The 20,525-nt window shown below is 37.9% G+C and overlaps 2 protein-coding genes across 4 annotated transcripts in view; one reads left to right on the forward strand and one right to left on the reverse strand.

The window, feature by feature from the left end:
• Positions 1–6,933, reverse strand: part of atad2b (ATPase family, AAA domain containing 2B) — a 97,450-nt gene extending 90,517 nt beyond the window's left edge. Inside the window, exons 1-10 of the mRNA XM_015394660.1 lie at positions 6,723–6,933; positions 4,329–4,495; positions 4,122–4,153; positions 3,875–4,022; positions 3,528–3,627; positions 3,268–3,394; positions 1,976–2,131; positions 1,795–1,870; positions 1,568–1,669; positions 1,156–1,267 (exon numbers count right to left, since the gene is read on the reverse strand). Of these exons, the coding sequence (XP_015250146.1) occupies positions 1,156–1,267; positions 1,568–1,669; positions 1,795–1,870; positions 1,976–2,131; positions 3,268–3,394; positions 3,528–3,627; positions 3,875–4,022; positions 4,122–4,153; positions 4,329–4,495; positions 6,723–6,821 (1,119 nt within the window). The 5' untranslated portion in view covers positions 6,822–6,933. The remainder of the gene's footprint in view (positions 1–1,155; positions 1,268–1,567; positions 1,670–1,794; positions 1,871–1,975; positions 2,132–3,267; positions 3,395–3,527; positions 3,628–3,874; positions 4,023–4,121; positions 4,154–4,328; positions 4,496–6,722) is intronic.
• Positions 6,934–11,658: 4,725 nt separating this feature from the next.
• On the forward strand, positions 11,659–18,675 carry ubxn2a (UBX domain protein 2A). Of its 3 annotated transcripts, none has more exons than XM_015394362.1 (7): positions 11,659–11,752; positions 12,066–12,129; positions 13,641–13,743; positions 14,876–14,985; positions 15,418–15,555; positions 15,901–16,062; positions 16,926–18,674. In XM_015394362.1, exons 2-7 carry the CDS (start codon positions 12,086–12,088, stop codon positions 17,107–17,109), a joined length of 741 nt encoding a protein of 246 aa, XP_015249848.1. In that variant the 5' UTR covers positions 11,659–11,752; positions 12,066–12,085; the 3' UTR covers positions 17,110–18,674. The 3 variants fall into 3 exon arrangements, with proteins under 3 accessions (XP_015249848.1, XP_015249863.1, XP_015249855.1); XM_015394377.1 differs by having other exon boundaries at positions 11,684–11,752; positions 12,049–12,129; positions 16,926–18,675; XM_015394369.1 differs by having other exon boundaries at positions 11,708–11,752; positions 12,004–12,129; positions 16,926–18,675.
• Positions 18,676–20,525: the final 1,850 nt, after the last annotated feature.

Here is a 20,525-nt window from a genome sequence, read left to right on the forward strand (position 1 = left end):
TGAAATCTTGAAAGCTCGCGAGATCAGGATGGTCTCACGAGGCTACCAGAATTCATACCTACCTGTCAATTCTTTCAATTTCTGCTTTGCATAGCTCCTCACATCTAATAACTGAATTTTCAAACCGTTTGTTTGCAAAAATGAGACACCATTTGGGAGGTTGACTCATATTCATCCTCCATTATTGAATTAATGTCTCCCCCAGGATCATGCTTCTACCACCTTGTTAAACCATGCAAGTAGAGTGTAGCGGGTAGGGGTGTAAATCACACCCATCATGGCGATTCGATTCAGTATCAATTTCCTGACGCAGTGATTCGATTATTTTTCGATACTCCAGAATCCGCCATGTCTGTCTTGCCTACTGTTTACACAAGTGTGTGCATGCAGAAGGAGGGTAGTGGCTAAAGAAAGCGAGGTAGGAGGGCAAAATAGGTTTAGCACCACCGCAGCACGGGAGTCAGATTTACGTGTAGGAGCAAATGTATAAAAATAGACAGAAGGAAAAAAATAAACATGAATCGATACTCTTGCGGACGTATCAATGCATCGAGTCGTTGGGTGTTGGATCAATGCATCAACTGATGCTAATTGATGAAAGTAGATTTACAGTAGCAGCCATTCAAAATGTCACTTCTCAGCTGAACGGCTGGTGTTTGGACACTTACCTCCAACTCCCAACAAAATCCCCTTAAACATCCAGCCACTGGAGTGACCCCTCTTGCATATTTCTTTTAATCTGACTCCACCCTTTCACTGAATTACAGGGTCTAACCAGTAGATGACGCTTCTCTTTAGATCTTAAAGTCCACAAACCATGACAGAAAGAATACATTAGTACAAATATTGATGTTTAAAAAAGAATTGTAAGGGACCAGCCAAGGACCAACCAAGGTAAGCAGGGACATTTCTAATGGCTACTACAGTAAATTAGAAGAATCAAACTACCACAGCCTGAAAAGGAACACACACAACTCAGCTTTTTTAATGCATCATTGCATTTTCACTTCCTTGTTTTGCTCTACAACATAAACTCCCAAGTTTTTAGTTGTATGGAGACAAAATATGAAAGAGATTGGAGTAATACTTGGTGTGCCAGAACACATTAAGTCTCCAGATTCCAGTGGAGTTTGACGTGTTGGCATTATCACTCACCGTGTTGTCGAGGTTCATGGGGTCCACATCAGCCAAGCTCGCACCGACTTTAACACGATCGCGCAGCACGCCACTGGCCAGGCTTTCAGCGGTCAAGTTTATAGGTAAACATCTGTTGGGATAAATCTACTTGTAAGAAATGTTTTCATGCTTCTAGGGATGAAAGATGTAACTAATTTAACTGTCGTACTTTTCAAACAATTAGAGAAACTTGAAAAGAAAAAAAAAGAAAAATCTGGATGAGCCAAAGCTGCTGGAAATAATTTTCACCGATTATAGTTCGGTTTGAAATATGAAAGGGTAATATAAATATCAAAGCTAAAGCCTGAAACACTGTCGTTTTGTCAATTCAAATAAAAAAAGCATCAGAGAGTAATGGAGATAAAGGTATGGAGAGGGAAACAATTATCACCTGTTTCTGGCCCGAGTCATGCTCTTGCTTTTCCTTCGCTCAAAGCGCTCTTCATCAGAGGATGAGGTGGTGTCACTGCTGTGAATGGCATGCTTCTTCACTCTGGAAAAGTAGAGCTCTATTACTGCTTGCATTTTAGTTCCGAGTTTTAGTCAAATTAATGACAGACTGCTTGAATGTTGAGCTATTTTATGCTTGTGGAGCTACTTTTTAAAATCCTTGCCCACCTAATATGGCTTCTTCTTGCTGGGGATCTGTGGGTGTCAAAAAGGGAGGGGTTGCTCTGTTTTCTATTCACAGGCTCTGAAACGGCAAACACAAAGAAACTGCTGGTTAAACAACAAACAAATCATTTCAACAACTAGAAAGTAAGAAAAAAAAAGTTATTTTTTTCCCCCCATTAAATACCGATGGGTGGAGCTTCATATCTTTGTACAGTTTTACGCTGCCTCAGGTTATACGGCCTGTCGTTTTCCTCGCCCGCCTCTTCAGCTTCATCCCCTTCGTCATCTTCATCATCCTCTGCATCATCATCCTCCTCCTCTTCTTCTTCACCATGAGATTCTGAAAGCAAACAAGGACAATTATTCCCATACAAGAAAACAAAATCAGCTTTCAGAGAGACTCCATCTTAATGTTGCATTAGGAGCAAATGAAGCTGCTGAGTTTGATAAATGATGACTGGCTAATGTTGCTAAAGCTCATTAAAATATCCGTTATACTGGCAATTTAACATCTTTTTAAAATCCTTAGAACAGGCATTCCCAAAAGTCGGTCTTCGAGGGCCGCTGTCCTGCAGGTTTTAGAGGTTCCCTGCTCCTGCACATCTGATTTACATTGATAGTTGATCAACAGGCTTTTGCTGAACTGCAATCATCAGAATAAGCTGTGCTAAAGCAGAGAAACATTTAAAACCTGCAGGACAGCGGCCCCAGTCACCGACTCTGAGGATGCCTGCTTCAGAATATGTGAAATTTATTCTATGTAAAAAGAAAAGTCTTTTCAGTACTTAAGGCCTCAAGAGCCAAGGTTGAAGTGAGTGTGTGATTCAAAGTTTGGAGGGACTCAAGCAGCTCTGTTTCACAATCTGAGACATTCACTGGAACCTACAATTAGATTTGTTTTAAAGTACCATCCTGGGTGTGTAAATCCCTCACTCTATGCAAGGTAAAGATGCAACAACCAGAATTCTGCAGATGCAGTTTTTGTTAAGCCAATGCCTATTTTACCTGGTTTATATATTCAGTAAAGCAGCTCTCCAAAAAGTGAGTTTCTCTTTAAACAGCGTATTTTCATCTGACTACCCTGTTTAACAGAAATAAGCTAACTTTGTTTTTTGTCCACTTAGTAACAACAACCACAGTTAAGACAGCGGTCTTGATACCTGGTGGCCCCTCAGCACATAAGGTAGATCCTCTGGTTGGAAAAGGATATGATCCTGACTTTCCAACCAGCTAGTCACCAGTCGAGGCCGATCAAGTTAAAAATTATATTTTGAGCATCGGAACGAATTCTCTATGCATCTGCTGGTGCATATTGACCACCTTACATGAGATCTGGCTTTAAAAAACTGCAGTTAGAACTACAATTCACCAATGACAGATACATTAATGCAAACCAACCAAACATGAATAGAATTTAAAACATGATAAAAATATTTGAGTTTCTAAAAGCCTTCTGTTTTTTCATCATTTATGCACCTTCAGTCCCTTCTTCCTCCTCTTCTTCCTCGTCCTTGCTCAAGACTTTGTGGTGAGCAGGCATGTTATAAGTGCTTCTACGCATTGATTTCCGGCGCTTCACCCTAGAATACATGTCCATATTCTCCTGAAAGAATCAAAAAGATAGAAAACAAAAAAGTTAACAAAAAACCCAAAGCGTTAACAAAGTTAACAAATGCAGCGTTGAACTCCAAATCAAAGTTACCTCCTGTGTTTACTTCACAATGTCCGTCTCTTACCTCTTCAGTTTCTCCGTTCCACATGCGAAGCCGCTCCAGCTCACGGTTCTGCCTGATGCTGGTGATGTTGTCCATTTCCTGAAGAACAGCCTCAGCAGTGCTTCACATACAGAGACAAAAACAGTGGATGGGAAACTATGCATATCAGGTCTAAGTGAAATAAAATTCTGAATATCCAAACTCTAAACTAGACCTAAAAGATCAGAAAAGTTTCAAGTTCAACCATCATAGATTTAGAATTTCTTCAATAAGACACAAAATCTGGTTTTGTTGCCATCATTTCCAACTTCTCCACTGTCTGACCCAGAACTGCAAAGTGAAGTGTCAACAGTGTGACTGCCAGCTACCTGTTGACCAGCTGGTCGAACAGCAGGCTCTGATTGAGGTGTTGAAATTGGCTCTTCCTCACCCGGCAGCTCCTCTTCAGCTCCACATGGCCATTCATACGGGAGTGATCTCCCCCTCCACTCTCCTCACTCCTGTGATTCATATGGGCTGCAGCATCACAAGATCAAACAGATTAGGTTTTTTCTAAACAAATGCTTTTTTTAAATGCATGACATGAGGGGAAAATAGAAAAAAAAAGTAAATTACCATGCCCATTCTGCATTATGCGAGAAGACAACCTGAAAGGAGAACACATGTAAAATATGTTTAACATCCGTTCAGGATTACAAAGAAATTTAATCACTTTTGTAGTTTTTGCTTTCATGGTCTGCAGAATGTAAAATAAATGCAAGATAAATGTGGATCAACATACGCTGAAAATTAATTCAAAATAAACAAGTCCAAGCCACTGACCGGGTACGGTAGGTGGGCAAACCCCAGCTGACCCTCTGGCCCTTTGCCTGAGGAGACGGGGAAGTGTCACTGGAGCTCGGCTCGGAGGCTATCTTCCTGCGCGTTCGTTTGGCAGGGGGTGGCAACCGCGGACTGCTGGGACTGCTCACATCACTGCTGGGCTCCTTCTGTTGAATAAACACATGAAAAACTGTGGCTAAAGGAAAGGGAAGACTAGAAGAACTTTAGGAAAAAAATAAAAGATTATTATATGAAAAAACTGAAAATAATCATTAAAACTAAATAAATCTGAAAAATAGCTGGATTTTTTTTTCTTTTGTAACATAAACTAGTTTAACAACACAAAGCCATAGTGAAATAATACAGAAAGCAGAAATAATACTTAAAATAATACTTAAACCAAGCTCTGTGTATTATTTAAAATAAACCAGCACTGACTGAAACCCTTATAATTGAAGCATTTTACACCGCTAACTTAAAATATTTGCACAACAGGAAGGACAGGTTGTCTTATATACATTTGTCTGTCTCAATGATCTTTTTTGACAACATTGGGAAATTTCACAAACTATTGATCCAAAAAGAAAAGGAAACAGGAAAACATGTTTGAAATTATGTGGATTTCCTCTAATCCACTACAATAAAATGTGTTCTGAAATCCCTCAATGATATTTAGGCAAAGAAAAGTTGCAAACAAACTAAGCAAATTAAGCAGTGCTCTGTTGTGGCTGCAACCTTGACTGTTATGATTACAGTAAAGAACTGTTGCATCATGGGTAAATCTGGCCCAAGCATAAACTCCTGCCTCCCACCCTGTGATTGGTATAGTCTGAGCCTTACCAGACTGACTGAATCAATGTTTTGCTTATTTTATTTCTTGTTCAAACTTGAAGTTGAAGGCCGCCTCTTTATGACCCCTGAACCCTAGACCCCTCATCATGATGCTGCCAACACCAAGCCTGAAAGCATATAAATCTACACTTTGACTCCTCCAAACATATTTGTCATCACACTGACACGTAGAAGTTATCCCAAAGCCTCAGTGGATTTGGAGAAATCTGAACCATCCATTTCCTCTTGAAAATTACTGAAGAAATTCAAAATTAAGGAAATCGTTATCAGAGCGCTTCACATCTCTAATCCAAAAGGTGACATTACCCACCCAGCATGTCATTAAGTTATGCATGGGTCCCATTCATTTTAATCAGGGAGCGATCTAAAGCATGTTGGGCTTTGAAGAGCAGGGTTGAATGTTACAGATTTAGCAAATGTTTTCAACACTAAACCACTAAATTGTGAAGGGGTTCATCCTAGCTTTATCACACAGGGAGCAGCATATACATCTACATCATTCCTCCATTTTGCAAAAACATTGTTATTAAACAAGGGGAATTTTTAGAAGTTCATACAACAACAAGAACCCACTGCCAATTTCTACAAAAGTTGCTTTTTAAAAGCTAATACTTTCAGAGAAATAGATGTTCAAAAGCCCAGTGGCCACAGAGAAGCCTGGCAGTAAAAAATAACAAAAACAAAAGTACTAATGCAAAAATAAAGGCTACCATCCAAAGGGTTTTGTTTTGACTATAGCTTTCTCCCTTTTATTATGATAATAGAGTAAAAACAAGGCAGATGCAGACGTGCATGTCTCAATGTTTACACTCTGAGACAAAAGGCTGACAGCTTTGTCAGGTTGCACCAAAACTTCACATATAATTTAAAAGTTTTCTGAAGTAGCAATGCATTGATGAGCACAAAGCTGTTTTTTGGGGAGTAAAACAAGCATTTCGGGAACAACAGGTTTACGATCCTTGAGGACATTTACAAGAAAAAAAAAAGTTCACCAAGTTCAGACTTGCTAAATAAGGGACCTGACCAAGCCAACTGTTGTAGACCAGGACTCCCTTCCCCCACTAAGAGCTACCAGGCTAGCTCTTTCCTATAAACGCTAGCTTAAATAAAGGCTTTATCTTCAGACAATTGGTAAAATATTAAAGCTGCTCCTTTGACCGTGTGGGGTTAAAGTAGAGCCGACTGGTTTTACCCTAATTACTGAATTTAAGAAGCTAAGTTTTGCTGACAAAGCTGAAACAAGTCAGCAGCCAAACACAAAGGGAACTCAACTTGGGGCTAGCAGGAGTTAATGTCGCTAGCTTGTATTTTGACAGCTTCATAATAAGTTTGATGCAAATGACACGCTCACGGGTAGGTGGGTTCGCGAGTTTTACTAACTGCCCGTGACACCGCGTGGATGTCAGGTTAACTGCCGTTACTATCTTGCCGTAAATAAAACATTAGTGGGAGCTTGGGGCCAGAGCTACAGCTACTAGCCAACTAGCAGAGTTAGCTAGCTAGCTAGCTAGCCCCGGTTAAAAAGAAAGGAGACCGGCTTACATGTTCCTCTGAGTTTCTCTCTTTTCTCGATGACGAGCGCGTCCTGGAGGAGATGAAGGTGCCGCTCCGTGTCCGGGGGCTCTTCCTCGTCTTCTCCATGTTTTCTCCTGTGAAGTGTCCTCACTGAATCTCTGTAACCGGCTCCAAACACCGCTTCAGTGAGCGCAGCATCGAGGCGCCATTTCTCCCTGTCTATCTGCTCCCTCCCAGGCTGCTCTCACTGCTTTGGGCAGGTGTGTTTATTCATTTGTATCTCACAAGACAATCACAAAAACTATTTAAATTAATTATTTTTAATATAAATGAACAGTCTAAACTAAGAGTTTAAAATTTGATTAAAACTAGTATAAAAGGTGAGTAGTAAACAGACTTGCCAAATTATCTGTTCAAGCTTTTCTTCTATGAGTTCACTATGCCCTATAGCTAATAAAAACGCTAAATTCAATTCCTCAGAAAACATGCAGAAACCTTTTTGCTATGTTTTTTTAATCACATAAATGTTACATCAACAAATCATGGATAAGACCACTGAATCAATGGAGAAGTTGTCTGTTAAATGGCTATTAAATGGAAAGTTAAGTGGAAGGAAAAAGTGCAGTAAAAAATTCACAAACAGGAATGCCTATTCTTTTTATTTTTTATTTTTTTAACAGTGTCCTGTCTGGCAATATGGCAATAAGAATAATTGTCTTGATGCCAAAAAGGTTACTATTGTAACAACTGTTTACATGCATCTTGCACTACTCACCTTGACTGAATATTGTTTACGTATACATCTGCAATAACCTACTTTAACTGTAGTATGAAATTACCTTCCACTGCACTTAAATTTAGATAGCTTCTGTCCTAACGTTATTTATTCGTCTTATAGTAAAACCCATCTGTATATATGCTATTGTACATAACTTTAAAAACCCTTTTTATAGTAATATCCACCTGTATATTATATTCTGTACATATCCAGCTGTAAATGTAGTTCATAACACTAGTTATCTATATATTGTATTCATCTATGAGATTCTGTTTATAATGGTATTCATCTCTATACTTATTCACTAGAAACCCATGTCCTGTATTTATGGAACCATTACTTATCCTGCACTTGCTGCTATTGCACTTCTGGTTAGACCTAAACTGCATTTCGTTGCCTTGTACCTGTACCTGTGTAATGACAATAAAGTTGAACCTAATCTAATCTAAGCAAAACAAATTTCGCTTTCACAGGTGGAGCAGTACGGCTACTGCCATCGTGTTCCACTTGATTTATGCATAGAAATTGCTTTATTATAATTCATGCAGGTAGTTTTACAGATTATATGGACACTGCAATGAAAGTAGAACAGGGAAGGAAAATCTGAAAAAAAAAGAAAAGATGAAAGAAAGAGGAGATAAAAGGGGAGATGATGATAAAACATCTTCAGTCTGCTTCATCACCAGCAAAGAGATGTAAAAAGCACAGCACAACCAACAGATACATTATAAGAGATACAATAAAGTAACGCCTAGATACTACCGCTAAAGTATAAGTAGTATTATTTAATCTGTCATGTAAACTGTGGTAGCTGAAGATCAGAATATAGGCTTTCTGTATGAAAGGGTAGGTGTCCAAGGATAGGAATCCCTATCCTTACAGTCATGGCCACAACTTTTTTAATCAAAACGATACATTAAAATGAATAATGAATCTACAGATCATCCAACATGGTGCATAATAAACTTATTACTTTTAATGAAAAACAAATAAATACATAATGAACAGAAAGCTGTTATATACATTTAGTATGGTCCAAAATATATAAATATCTACATCAATATCAAAATGATCTGCAGCATTAGGAATAGTTTGCTGAAGTCACATAAGAAAAAGCTTAGATGTTGCCAGATGCTATAGAGTTGAGAAAGAGCTTTGAACATTAGTCAAACTTTTGAAAGCTGGTGCTAACTTAAGGAAGCAAAGGCCCTCAGAAGGTGCAGAGATTGATGCTTTTTTTTTCTCAACAGGAAAGTTAAATGTTTGCTGTTGCTTCTTCTTCTTCTTGAGTTTATTGGCTATTGGCAAACAACTCTTGGGTGTGCATTACCTCCACCAACTGGTGAGAAGTGTGGGTCAGAATGGCCCTATTTCTAAAGTTACTTATATTTATATATCTCTAATATTAATTCATAAATACTAAATCTTTCTAATTGCTCCTGTTATTTTTAATTATTTAAATAAATATTGATAACATTATTTTTTTTCTGCAGAATATCCACTATATCCAATTTAACTTTCTCCCATGTAAGCTTTCTTCTTTCTTCTTCATCCTTCTTACAATACATAATTACATGCTCTAATATTTCTTCTTGTCCACAGTATACACATTTATCTAAAAAATGTTTCACTATTCTAAATAGTGTGTTATTTAATCGAGTATGTTCAAATCTGAGTCTTGACATAACAGTTTCTTCTCTTCTGCTTCCTTCTGCTATCCTTATTTCTCAGACTTTCCATTCAATCCTATAAAATCCTCTTCATCTCCTTTCTTCTTCCCCTTACTTTTGCCACATTTCATTCAGTCTTTGTTTAATGATAATTTTAATTTCTGTATTAAATTAATCATCAAATCCATGGTTCAATTTTTTTAATGCTTTCTTAGGAAGTTTCTCTGCAATTTCATTTCCATTAATCCCTATATGTTTTGGCATGATGCATCCAAATAAATGTAACATTAATACCCATCAATTGAACTTGATAAAATATGCTGTAGTTTTCTAATGCTAATGCCTGGAAGAGTTAAAAATATATGTCACTTAAGAGTATCATTACCTTGTTTTCATTTCAGTAAATTGAAATTAAAATGAAAATGTCTTTTTAGATGAAAACCCATTTTTGCATTTCATTTGCAAATCCAGGTCTCAGCATCATGAGAAGGATTAGGGAACCAGAAGCCAAGCTGTGTGAGGTTTTTACATGCAACCATTTTTTAAATCCCAGCGCTGCGTAAAATGCATAAATGACCCCTCACACCCCCACCATGGACTGTTCTCCATGCTGCCCTCTAGGAGGAGGCTTCGAAGCATCCGATGCAGGTCCAGCAGATTCCCAAACAGCTTCTTCCCCTCTGCCACCAGACTGCTGATTGTTGAATAAAAGAGAAATAGAATAAAAGCTGAATGTGGAACAAAAACTGTAAATCATATACCAGTCTTGTGTTTACATTTGATCACCATGTTTACTTTTTATCACTGCTGCACTTTAGAAATAGAAATGTCTTGAGAGCTGTACTGAACACAATTCCGTTTTGTATAAACTCTGTGTGTACAAAATAACAATATAGTGTGTCTAAGTCTAAAAGGACATGTCATCTTTTGTCGTATGCAGGCCAATTGTTTTTTTCTACAAAGTTCAAAGGAAGCACAGCCGTCTACATTTTAAGCACACTTCATGTCCCTAGCTTAGACGCTTTATGGAGATGCTGATTTTATAATCTAGAAGGACTTCGCATCTAAACACACTGCCAAATGTACCATTACCATCTTTAACGACTGCGGTATCCAGTCATTGATTAGCTAGCAATATCCCCCACAGAGAATCTAATAGGCTGTTTGAAAGAGCAAGATGAGAGGCACGAGACCCAACAGTGCAGACAAACCCAAGATTGGCAGAGATACTTGAGCTTCATTTAAACCTGAGCAGATTTAGATTCATTTATCACAAACACTTGATGGCGGCTTTTAGAGTCATGGAACGATTCCTGTTTAGCATGGGACCAGGTGCATTAAAGAGAGCAATGTACCTTAAAAATGAAATAATCTTATGAACAATACCTTGAGCATTTATTCGTTATCTGATACTAATATAAAAATCTGTTCAATGATCTTAAACATGTCAAATATGACATAAAATAAAAATGTTGGTAACACTGAAAGAAATAAGCTGATTAACTTGTCCGGTTTTCAGTTTCTGGGCATCTTTTTAATCTGTGCATATTTTTATTCTTTTATATGTTTTATTTTGTCAAAAATGGACACTTATTTTAACTCTCTCTCGGAAGTTGTTAACCCTGCTGTAAAAGCTAAAGACATGAGGTTGAAAGGAATGTCCCAGAACAGCTAGAAGGACACAGACAATGTGTGACAATTAAATGGATAACCTATAAAATGTTTCCCAGATTAATTGTGGCTAATAAAATCAGAAAAATGTAAAAAAATAAATAAATAATACACAAAGCGATAAACAGATGGTAAAAATGAGATGGACTCAATTCACAAAACAACTACAAAGAGATTAGAGATGACACCAGTCTGACAGAGCAGCTAAAATGATGCCAAAGTCACAAACATTTAATGGAAATGACCAAAAAATAAAAAGAGACTAAAAACACCCACCTAATCTCAAAGACATAAAAAAATAATATCCCAACAGCAGTGAATGAAACATGCCAGATGACATAATCTTTAAATCCAAATGACCATGAAATTATCGTGTTACTAAATAGGATGAAGACGTTTAAGAAATATGAACGAAATATGACCACAGCATCTTATAACATGGGTTGAAGGAGACTGAAAATGACAGTTGCTGAAAAAAAAAACAGAGACAGTTGCTGAAAAAATTAGCACAATTAACAAAGGATAGATAGATAGATAGATAGATAGATAGATAGATAGATAGATAGATAGATAGATAGATAGATAGATAGATAGATAGATAGATAGATAGATAGATNAGATAGATAGATAGATAGATAGATAGATAGATAGATAGATAGATAGATAGATAGATAGATAGATAGATAGATAGATAGATAGATAGACATTTTTTATTGGTGTTTTTATTATTTGAAACACTTTTAAACTCGAAAGCAACCACAGCAGCATTAGTTTCAGTGATTTCATCTCAATATGTGAAGAGCGCAGAAATATAGAAGCATTACGACAGCAGCCGGCTTCTTTACGGCACTCTTATTTCTTGTATCTACTAAGCAACCGCTGCCCAAATTTTAGGCTGCATAGGTGCAGCCTGGGTTAAAGGGACACAGCTCGAACTGGTAAGCCGTTATTTGACTTTAAGCTTAATACGTACATGTAAACAGACATTTTGGCGCGTCTTTGTGTATAGAAGCGTTTTATTCGTCAAGCTAGTAGCTCGTTTAACCGTCCCACAACGGCACAGGCCGCTGGGTGTGTGGCTTTTTATCAACACTGGCTAACTTGGGCGCTCTCCACTGCTATTTTTAACGAACTCCATGCAAAGACCGAGCTTTAGAAAATAACCGTTGCTAACGCTAAATACTTTCAGATGTCAACATGCTATTTAGAGCTTGGCCAGGCTCTGCTGTCATAGCTTTGTTGTTTTCCTAGATGGAAAACACAGACCGGGCATGAAAGAGACTGACACTGGAGGGGCTGAGAAGGATGAGCAATGGTAAGACTGCACAGCTGCTGCTTGGTTTTATTGGTGTTGATGTTTGGGCTCCATATTGTGTTTATAACTATGCAGCAATGGCTTGCAAAAGCATCAAATCTTAAAAGTATGTGCAGCTTACTTGATTAAACTCCATGCTTTGGTGTCCATGTGTATTCAAGCTGCCCCATGCAAAACCTTGTAGAACAACATTTTTGCTCTGAGGGTGTGGGGGGTTGCCTGCATCCCAGGTGTTTCTGGCAAATCTGCACATTTACAGATAAGATTTTTTTCTTTTTCCATCATAGCCAGTTTGGAACCTCAGTTTTCAAGTTTTATAACTGGCTTTAGGTCAGGAGTAGACCTTTTTATATGTTTTGATCTACACAGTTTAATTGTAACTGTGGCTGTTAGTTTAAAGTTGTTGAAGGAACAACAACCTGGGGCTCATTTTCAAGATTAGCAGATTATCTGGTTTTAGCTTAATGCTGAAAAACCTGAGTTGAGGCACCTGGATGCAGATTTACGCCACACTTTTAGAACTTTTTTTAAAAACGTGATGGAAAAATAACCCGGTTCTTTCCTCTAAACTTGTTCCAATGTATTACATCACATTAGGAGAGATGTATCTGAGGTTGGATTACGTTAATGTGAAAACCTTCCATTGATACGAATACATGACGCTTCTGCTTTGTGAATCAAGAGCATTAGAATATATATATATATTTTTATTTAACCTTTATTTAACCAGGAAAAAAATCCCATTGAGATTAAAAACCTCTTTTTCAAGGGAATTCTGGCCAAGAGGCAGCAAAGTTACATAAGAAACATAGATATATTAAAATAAATGACGGGTACAGAAAAAAAAAATGTATCAAGTAAAAAAATTACAGATCATTGAGGCTGCTTCAAATGCTTTCACTTTCAACTTAAAAGCATTTAAAGATAATAACTCAGTCAACTTCCAGTTTCTTTGTAAAAAATTTGACGCAGAAGCTGCGTAGCTAAAGGCTTTCTTCCCTAGTTCTTTGCGGGCAAAAGGAACAGTGACCAACAGCTGATCATTGGACTTCAGGGCATAAGAAGCCATGCTTTTCTGTAAGTAAGATACAAATGTAAGAGGGCAGTAATCCAAGAGGGGCCTTGTAAATAAAAGTGTACCAATGACATTTTTCTCGTAGAGAGGGAAGGCAATCCCACCTGAGAGTACAGGTCACAGTGATGTGTCATGGCTCTACATTTTATGATGAACCTAAATGAAGCATGGTAAACAGAGTCCAACATTTAAAGACCTGGAGAAGTAGCATTCTTATAAAAAAGGTCACCATAATCTAAGATTGATTAAAGACGTGGCAGAGACAAGGATAAACTTAAGTTCCACCACTGGGAAGCATATTCCACACATTTACATGTCACATGTTTCATGCTTTAGATGGATTGCTCTTCTTTATACTTTTTACACTTTAAAATTTTGTTTGCCGCCTGTGCCATACCTTTTCCATGTCCTCATGTTTTTATGAACTGCCTGCCAGCGAGGACAATGAGGAAGAGGTTCCAATGAGTCGCAGTTTCTCGGTAGAAGACCTCCTTGATGAGGTGGAGAAGATCTGCTACGATGCATCCGGGACGTCAAAGGTAAAGGAGAAGACTCCTTCTGTCATGCTTTCACCTGCAGACTTCCATATATGCTGTGTAATTTAATTATTATTATCCCATGAACTTAAAAATAAACAAAAACTGCATCCTAGAAAATGTCATTATCGCACATTTTATAAATGACCAAATTTTTATGGAATCTACATAGTAGAGGAATTAACAGTGTAGAAAGCATACTAAAGAAGACTTTGATCCCTCCTTTGTTCACTGGGTGAGTGAGGTAATGTCATGTTTACAGATGGAGCATTTAAGATAAAGTTCGCAAGAGTCTGAAAGAAAATATTACAAGACATGGTCCCCCTTTATCGAGTTTTTGGAGAAGTTGTCATTTACTGATGTATGACTCTGTATGGCTGACTAAAGCAGCCTTAATGCTTGTGTAAATACCTACATGTATGTGTGAACTGCAGCTTGTTTTTCTAGGGGTGAGTGGGTGGGGTTGTTTTGTTTGTTCCCTGTGCATTTATATACACAACATGATCCGCTTGTGTGCCACTGGTTGGCGTGATGTGCATGTTTGTGCACTGAATTAAGAATTTTTAAATAAAGTTAAAAAAAATAAAATAAAAAATGCTTTCTAGCAATGTCCAATTGTCAGTCATGTTGAGACAGATCTGCAGTTTATGGGGGCTGCAAGTGAGAACACGACTTTTACTAGATAATAAGAAGGTTCTCTGTTTTATCTCTTAAGCGTTTTTAGGCCTTTTTGAAATCTTAGTGTTAGGATATTGATCAACAGACTGCTAAATATAGTTTTGGAGAGGACTTTTTTTGTAATGCTAGCTAATCCTTACTCGTAATAACAGTTTATAACTCTGTTATCATGTTCTTTGCCCTGTTATAAAGGGGATTTTCTCTCCTTCTCACATCTTGCTCATCTTGTTTAATTAATTGATAAAATGGAGGCAGAAAAATAAAAAATATTTTCAAAGCTGTTACTATATCCTGTTATTTTAACATTTTTAAAGGGGAAGCATCTGAAAGTTGCGACAGCAGGTCAAAGTTCAAAACTCTGCCCTTTAAAAAAACCAGTCACCAAACCTTGACCCTTGCATGTTCAGCCAGCAGCTCAGGTAACGGTTTGATACGAATCTCACTGTGTTTGAATCAGGTGGAGATGGTGGTGAGGCTGTGGAAGGACGGCTTTACCATTAATGACGGAGACTTTCGCAGCTACTCCGTGCCGGAGAATCAACATTTCCTGGATGCCATCAAAAGAGGGTGAGTCTATTTAATTGGTTAAAAATATCCTCAGAATACATCAGGTGGTAGTATGGTCGTTCCTCCTGACTGCACAGGATCAGCTGCTACTTCTACACAAACGGTAGAGGAATGAAGCAATGTTTCCCATTGGTTGGATTCCTTCATCTTTGTTTTTTGTTTTTTTTGCATTTTCTTCAGAATTTTCTTTGCTTTATTCAGCTTTACTTTTGACGGTGATGCAGATAAATTGTTATCATTGCATAATCTCATCAACACAAACTCTACAAAACAAAACAACAAAAAATACATGAAAATAGTTCTTGTTTCAGAAAACAACTGGAAGTGTTTAGAGAGCAGAGAAAGGATGAATCCTCAGGAACCCCTCCCCCTCTCTGTCTTATTGATTAATTCATCTGACAGACTCCTTTGCTGAACTTTGATCTGTACCAGGGAGCTTCCAGCAGAGTGGGAGAGCAGAGCAGAGGAAGAGGAGCTGGAAATAAGTGTGGAAGATATGACTGAGGAGAATTATGTCCCCAGGAAGAAGGCTTTTCACCCATTTAGCGGGAGAGGATACCGACTTGGCAGGTAAAAGCTTGCTGACACTTATTGTTTTTGTAATTATTACTATCACAATATAATAAAAAACAGTCTGAATCAGTCTCAACATAATTTTCTCACCTCCTGTGCTATAACACTTTAGGCCACTAGGTGTCCTGCTAAATCCATCCATTAAAACACCCTGAAGAAATCCAACCTATTTGATTTAGGACCTCCAGTCTACACAAATATTGCATTATCCACACCATGCATGGATAAAAAGAATATTTCACTTTAGCAGAAGGTGGTTTTCACCACTAACCAGCTCTGGTGAAAATGAGAAAACATGCTGTTCACACTTTGAGTCACTTCTCCTTCTCCGTCCGTTCGCAGCGTTGCTCCCAGAGTTGTGGCCCGGTCACCATCTGTGCACGAGGATGGAGAATCTCCTCCTATTCCCATGGTAACACTAGACCACTCCCTACCCGTCACCTCTCTGCAGATCTGGTTGGCCGACGGCAGGAGACTGATACAGAGGTTCAACCTATCGCATAGGTGTGTATCTCACTGTCAAAGCCAAAATTTCACCACCCAACACACACGCACTGTTCACTTTGAGGAATGTCTTTACACTGGCGGCTCCTGCTGTGCTGACTCTAAATCTCATAATCTTCCAGCATTATAGCAAACATACACTATAAGGGAGGGGGGTTGAACATTTTAGGGTAATGTGGCTCAGGAGGTGGAGAAAGGGTTGTTTTGGGATTACATAAAGCTTTGTTGTAGCCTGATAAAGTTTAAGGGCTAAAGAAACGCTGGACGGGGTTTCAGATACATAATCTGAGTCGTAGCAGCACGCGTGGATCCATCAAATCCTAGGAATTGCGTAACTCTGATGCAGCGTTTATATAACAGGGTAAAGGATGAAGAGGACTGAACCACTCCAGTCTTAAGCCAGTCACAGGGTGCAGTGAGCAGTAGGGCTGCCATAGGATTGCTGCCTGTGCTGGGTTGGGATTAATAATAGATGATGTTACTGGTATCCTGCCTCAGATCTCACATGTCACAAGTTAACGGGGGGGTGGGTGTTTGGCTGGGAATCTTGGGCCTCCCAGAAGGAGTCGGTATGTTTAACTCAGAGCTCCATAATTAAGCCCATACATGAGTCCTTGTCCTATTCACTAAAACGTTCATTTGTTCATCTATTTCTCCATCCATCAGACAAAAATGTATTTTTCTGTCCATATATCCATCCTTTTGTCATCTCTTTATCCATCCATCTATTCATTTGTTCATGCAGCCACGTCTGTTAATTCCTCCATCTGACCCTTCGACAATGACCTGCTCTTGTTGAACACCAGTACCATATAGATAAACCTCAAATACACTAAAGACTCCTGCTGCATGTCTCCCTTTAGGATCTCTGATGTCCAGGATTTTGTTGCACGTTGCCAGAGGAGCTGCCCACCTTTTGTCCTGACGACATCACTTCCTTTCCGCGAGCTCAACGACAAAGATTTAAGTCTGGAGGAGGCGGATTTGGCACATGCAGTCATCATGCAGAGACCTCTGAACACACAGGCTGTGTTTGGACACTCCTGACCGACACATACCCACACCTAACGCTGCATGCCACCTTCCCCTTCTCTCACAGATGCATCCACCCCCCCTTTTTTTTATAGCCGCCTTAAGGCTTCCAGCACCTTGAAGTATTTTAGTCCTATCCATGTACTTTTAACTTAATTGCTCAGTTTATTTGTTTTTCTCTACAATCTAAAGGTGAAATCCTCTCCAGGATATTTAGAAAGTGCTGCTAAGGTGCTGTTCTGTTGACGGTGTCTACTTCTTTCTTGATTTTTCTGCAAAGCCAAGTTTGCCTGAACAGAATCCTGATTAGCGGCTACACAGGCAAAGCCACGGTGTCACATTTATGCATCTGGAATGAAATTTGCATCCCTTCATCAAACACCTAAAGGCCACCGTCTTTTAATTACTTATTTGAACCTCTATTGAGGTAAACTGATATTACAGCATACAGCTTTAATTACTGAGGTGAAAACACAAGTAAAATAAAATTTTAGATTAATTTTAAATTACACAATGAGGCTAAAACTTGTTCATTGAATTCAGTAATGTCTGGTTACATTTGCCTTTATAAATTGCAGATGTTTTTTGAATATTAATATAGATTCTTGACCTCTCTTTATAAGAATTGGACAGGATTCATGATAGGAAACCAAAATAATGTAACCAACTCTAAACCAGAATAGTGGTCAAATATACACTCCAAATTGTTCAAAATGGTTGCAGATAAGCAACCTTCCTACCTGCTAAAGACCACTTATAAAAGTATTAATGGCGATATATGCATATGCTTGAACATCTGCATGTATAATTTGACCTTTATGTAAATCAGAGGAAATGCAATGTTAACTTATTAAAGATCATTAAAGTTGTATGCTGTATAATCACTCCTCTGGGAAAGGAAAAGTTCAAATAAATCATTAAAAGCTCCAAAATGAATATAAATCCCATCCAAACGTCTGCTCTGAGCCGCCATCCCTTCCCCATGACTTCTCAGTTCCTCTTAGACAGCTATGATCAAAGTCTTCCCAAAGTATGAACACAACTCTTATGCACTGTTAGCAGTTTTAACCAGGAGCTGATGGGTGAAGTTTACATTTAGGTTTTGTTTGCACAGCAGTGATGTTCTGGTCTTTGTATGTTTTGATTATTTCTTTAAATGTGAATATTCATCTCTGTTTTATTGAGGTTTATGAGGAGGAGTAAAAAAATGTGAAATCTGCTGCTTGATTGAATGATTGAGGAACCCCTCAAATCATAATTTAATGTAATACCCCCTCCCTCCAGAGTTAAGCTTCTTTTACTTCCGTTTGACAAAGAACATCTATTATTTTATGCTGGATGAGGGATTGAATTCAACAATGATTTAACATCTTACATTCTTATTTTATATCTCTTTTTTTATTGCATCATTATTATTTTTTTAACCCCAGAAACTTACCTATTTCTGAGCCTTTTTTATGAGATTGCCAAGTATGCCAAGGTTCAAGATGACTGCTTAACTGTTTTTAAGTAGAGGTGTGCCAAACTGTCCATGCCTTATGTATATGTACAAACACAAGGCTGTGCTATTAAAAAAATCATTGAAAGTGTTTTGGAGAAGTGTCCTTTGTCTGGATTTGATAGAAATAATAGACCAGGTTTGTTGTTACATTGTGTTGGGGGATATTAGGATACTAAAGGGTGTGTTTACAAGGTTAAGGTCTAATCCTTTTAACCAAGGTGAAAGAAAATAGCGATATAATTACACCTTAATTAGACTAACAGCAAAAAAAAAAAAAAAAAGGCCTACAAAAATAGCATTTTTCCTGAGCAGGTTAGGACACCTACACCCTTTTACTTATTTGGGTTGCAATAATCCACCAGACTCTGGGGCTTGTTTAAAGAAAGCTTGGGTCTCTCTCCTCAGTTTCTGCTTAGATGTTTGAGCGTTTCATGCATTTTCAATGCATTCCAGGTCAGCTGAACGCATCTGAATGTGATCTAGGGCTGGGATCTGATGTTCTGTTTCCTCAGGCCTTTTTGGGTTTATTGGCATGAACTGCTCCTCAGCTGAATTGTTTTGTTAATTTTTTTTTTTTTTTTTTTAACGGATGGAATCCATAGATGGAATCCATTTTTTCTACAGCATCCTCTGAAACGCAATAGATTCTGCAATAGTGAGCAGGAAAGGTTCTGCTGTAGCAAAACATGCCCAAATCATGACACTTCCACCTCCATGTTTGGCCATGTGAGGTGTTCCTGTAATGGCTCATCAGTTAACAGATCAATATTCAGCAGCGTGTTTGCAGTTTGCATGCTAATCTTAAAGTAGATGATAGATAAAACCTTTATAACGCCTTCAGTGTGTTTGAAGATTGTTTGCACATAGAATGATAAAGCAATCTATCAAAGAAATATATTGATTCAAAATACAAGAGCTTTAAGTATAAGATGAATGGATGAATGATGGCTGGATTTGACTCGTGGACCTGTTCTTCTTAAATTATCCCATCTCCAGTAAACAAGTTTAACAGATATTAATCATTATAGTGAGTAATGCAATGAAAATATCACAAAAAAGAACCAGCCGAGTTTACACAGCAGATAAAGGATGGACTGTTTAAGCACCCTATCTATCGCTTTAAATAGACAGAGATGCCCCTCTTTCTCTCTCATCTATTCTTGCTACATTTTGTGACCTTTACAATTTTGGCCAATGCCGTTTATGTAACCTGTGTCCAGTGTGAGCGTCTGCTGCCATGAGATCAGCTGGATAAATGTTGCACTCATTTGTAAAATGCCTGTTCTCAATTTTTTAGAAAATATTGGCCCACCAGATTGCTCTAACAGTCCACTGCTGAATTAAAAGTGCATTTGTTGATAGTAAAGATATACTCAGTAGCACTAGATTTTGATTTCAAACCTTTTTGTAACATACATTTTTTTCTGTTTAATATGATTTCTGTGAGATAAATGTTAAAGACTTTGGCTGTCTGGTTTGAGGTTTTAAAGGGTCATATATGTAATTATAAGAAATTTCCTTCTAATAACATACAACAATCTTTAAAATATATTTTACAGAATATTTTCATTCCAATTTACTTGCATATCATTATTATTATTGTCTTTTTTATTATTATTTTGATCACAGTGTATTTTATCCTTTGAATCTTAAATTGATGTGTCCTCTAACTGCTCATGATTCTGGTCCGGATGCAAGCCTGAGAGCCTCTCCTGCTTTCTATAAACCATTGACAATCCATGTCTTTTATTATTGATCTTTCTTTACTAAGAAATGAAATCAGGTTTTATGAATCTCAAAATTGATTTTTACATAACCTTTGTTCAATTAAACCTAACTAGTTATTTTAGATTTCTGGATTCAAACAGCCGAAAAGCATTAGAAACATGGAAATAAAAGGATATATAGGATTATCAGATCAAGTACCAAC

This window comes from Cyprinodon variegatus, unplaced genomic scaffold (assembly GCF_000732505.1).
Source record: "Cyprinodon variegatus isolate N-32 unplaced genomic scaffold, C_variegatus-1.0 Scaffold25, whole genome shotgun sequence".
NCBI lineage: Eukaryota > Metazoa > Chordata > Actinopteri > Cyprinodontiformes > Cyprinodontidae > Cyprinodon > Cyprinodon variegatus.

Excerpts from the sequence above, each read along its gene's own strand:
- ubxn2a (XM_015394362.1), top strand. The coding sequence starts at position 12,086 with ATGAAAGAGACTGACACTGGAGGGGCTGAGAAGGATGAGCAATG. Across the intron at positions 14,986-15,417 it reads CTGGATGCCATCAAAAGAGG|GGAGCTTCCAGCAGAGTGGG; the intron begins GTGAGTCTATTT and ends GATCTGTACCAG. Across the intron at positions 15,556-15,900 it reads AGAGGATACCGACTTGGCAG|CGTTGCTCCCAGAGTTGTGG; the intron begins GTAAAAGCTTGC and ends GTCCGTTCGCAG.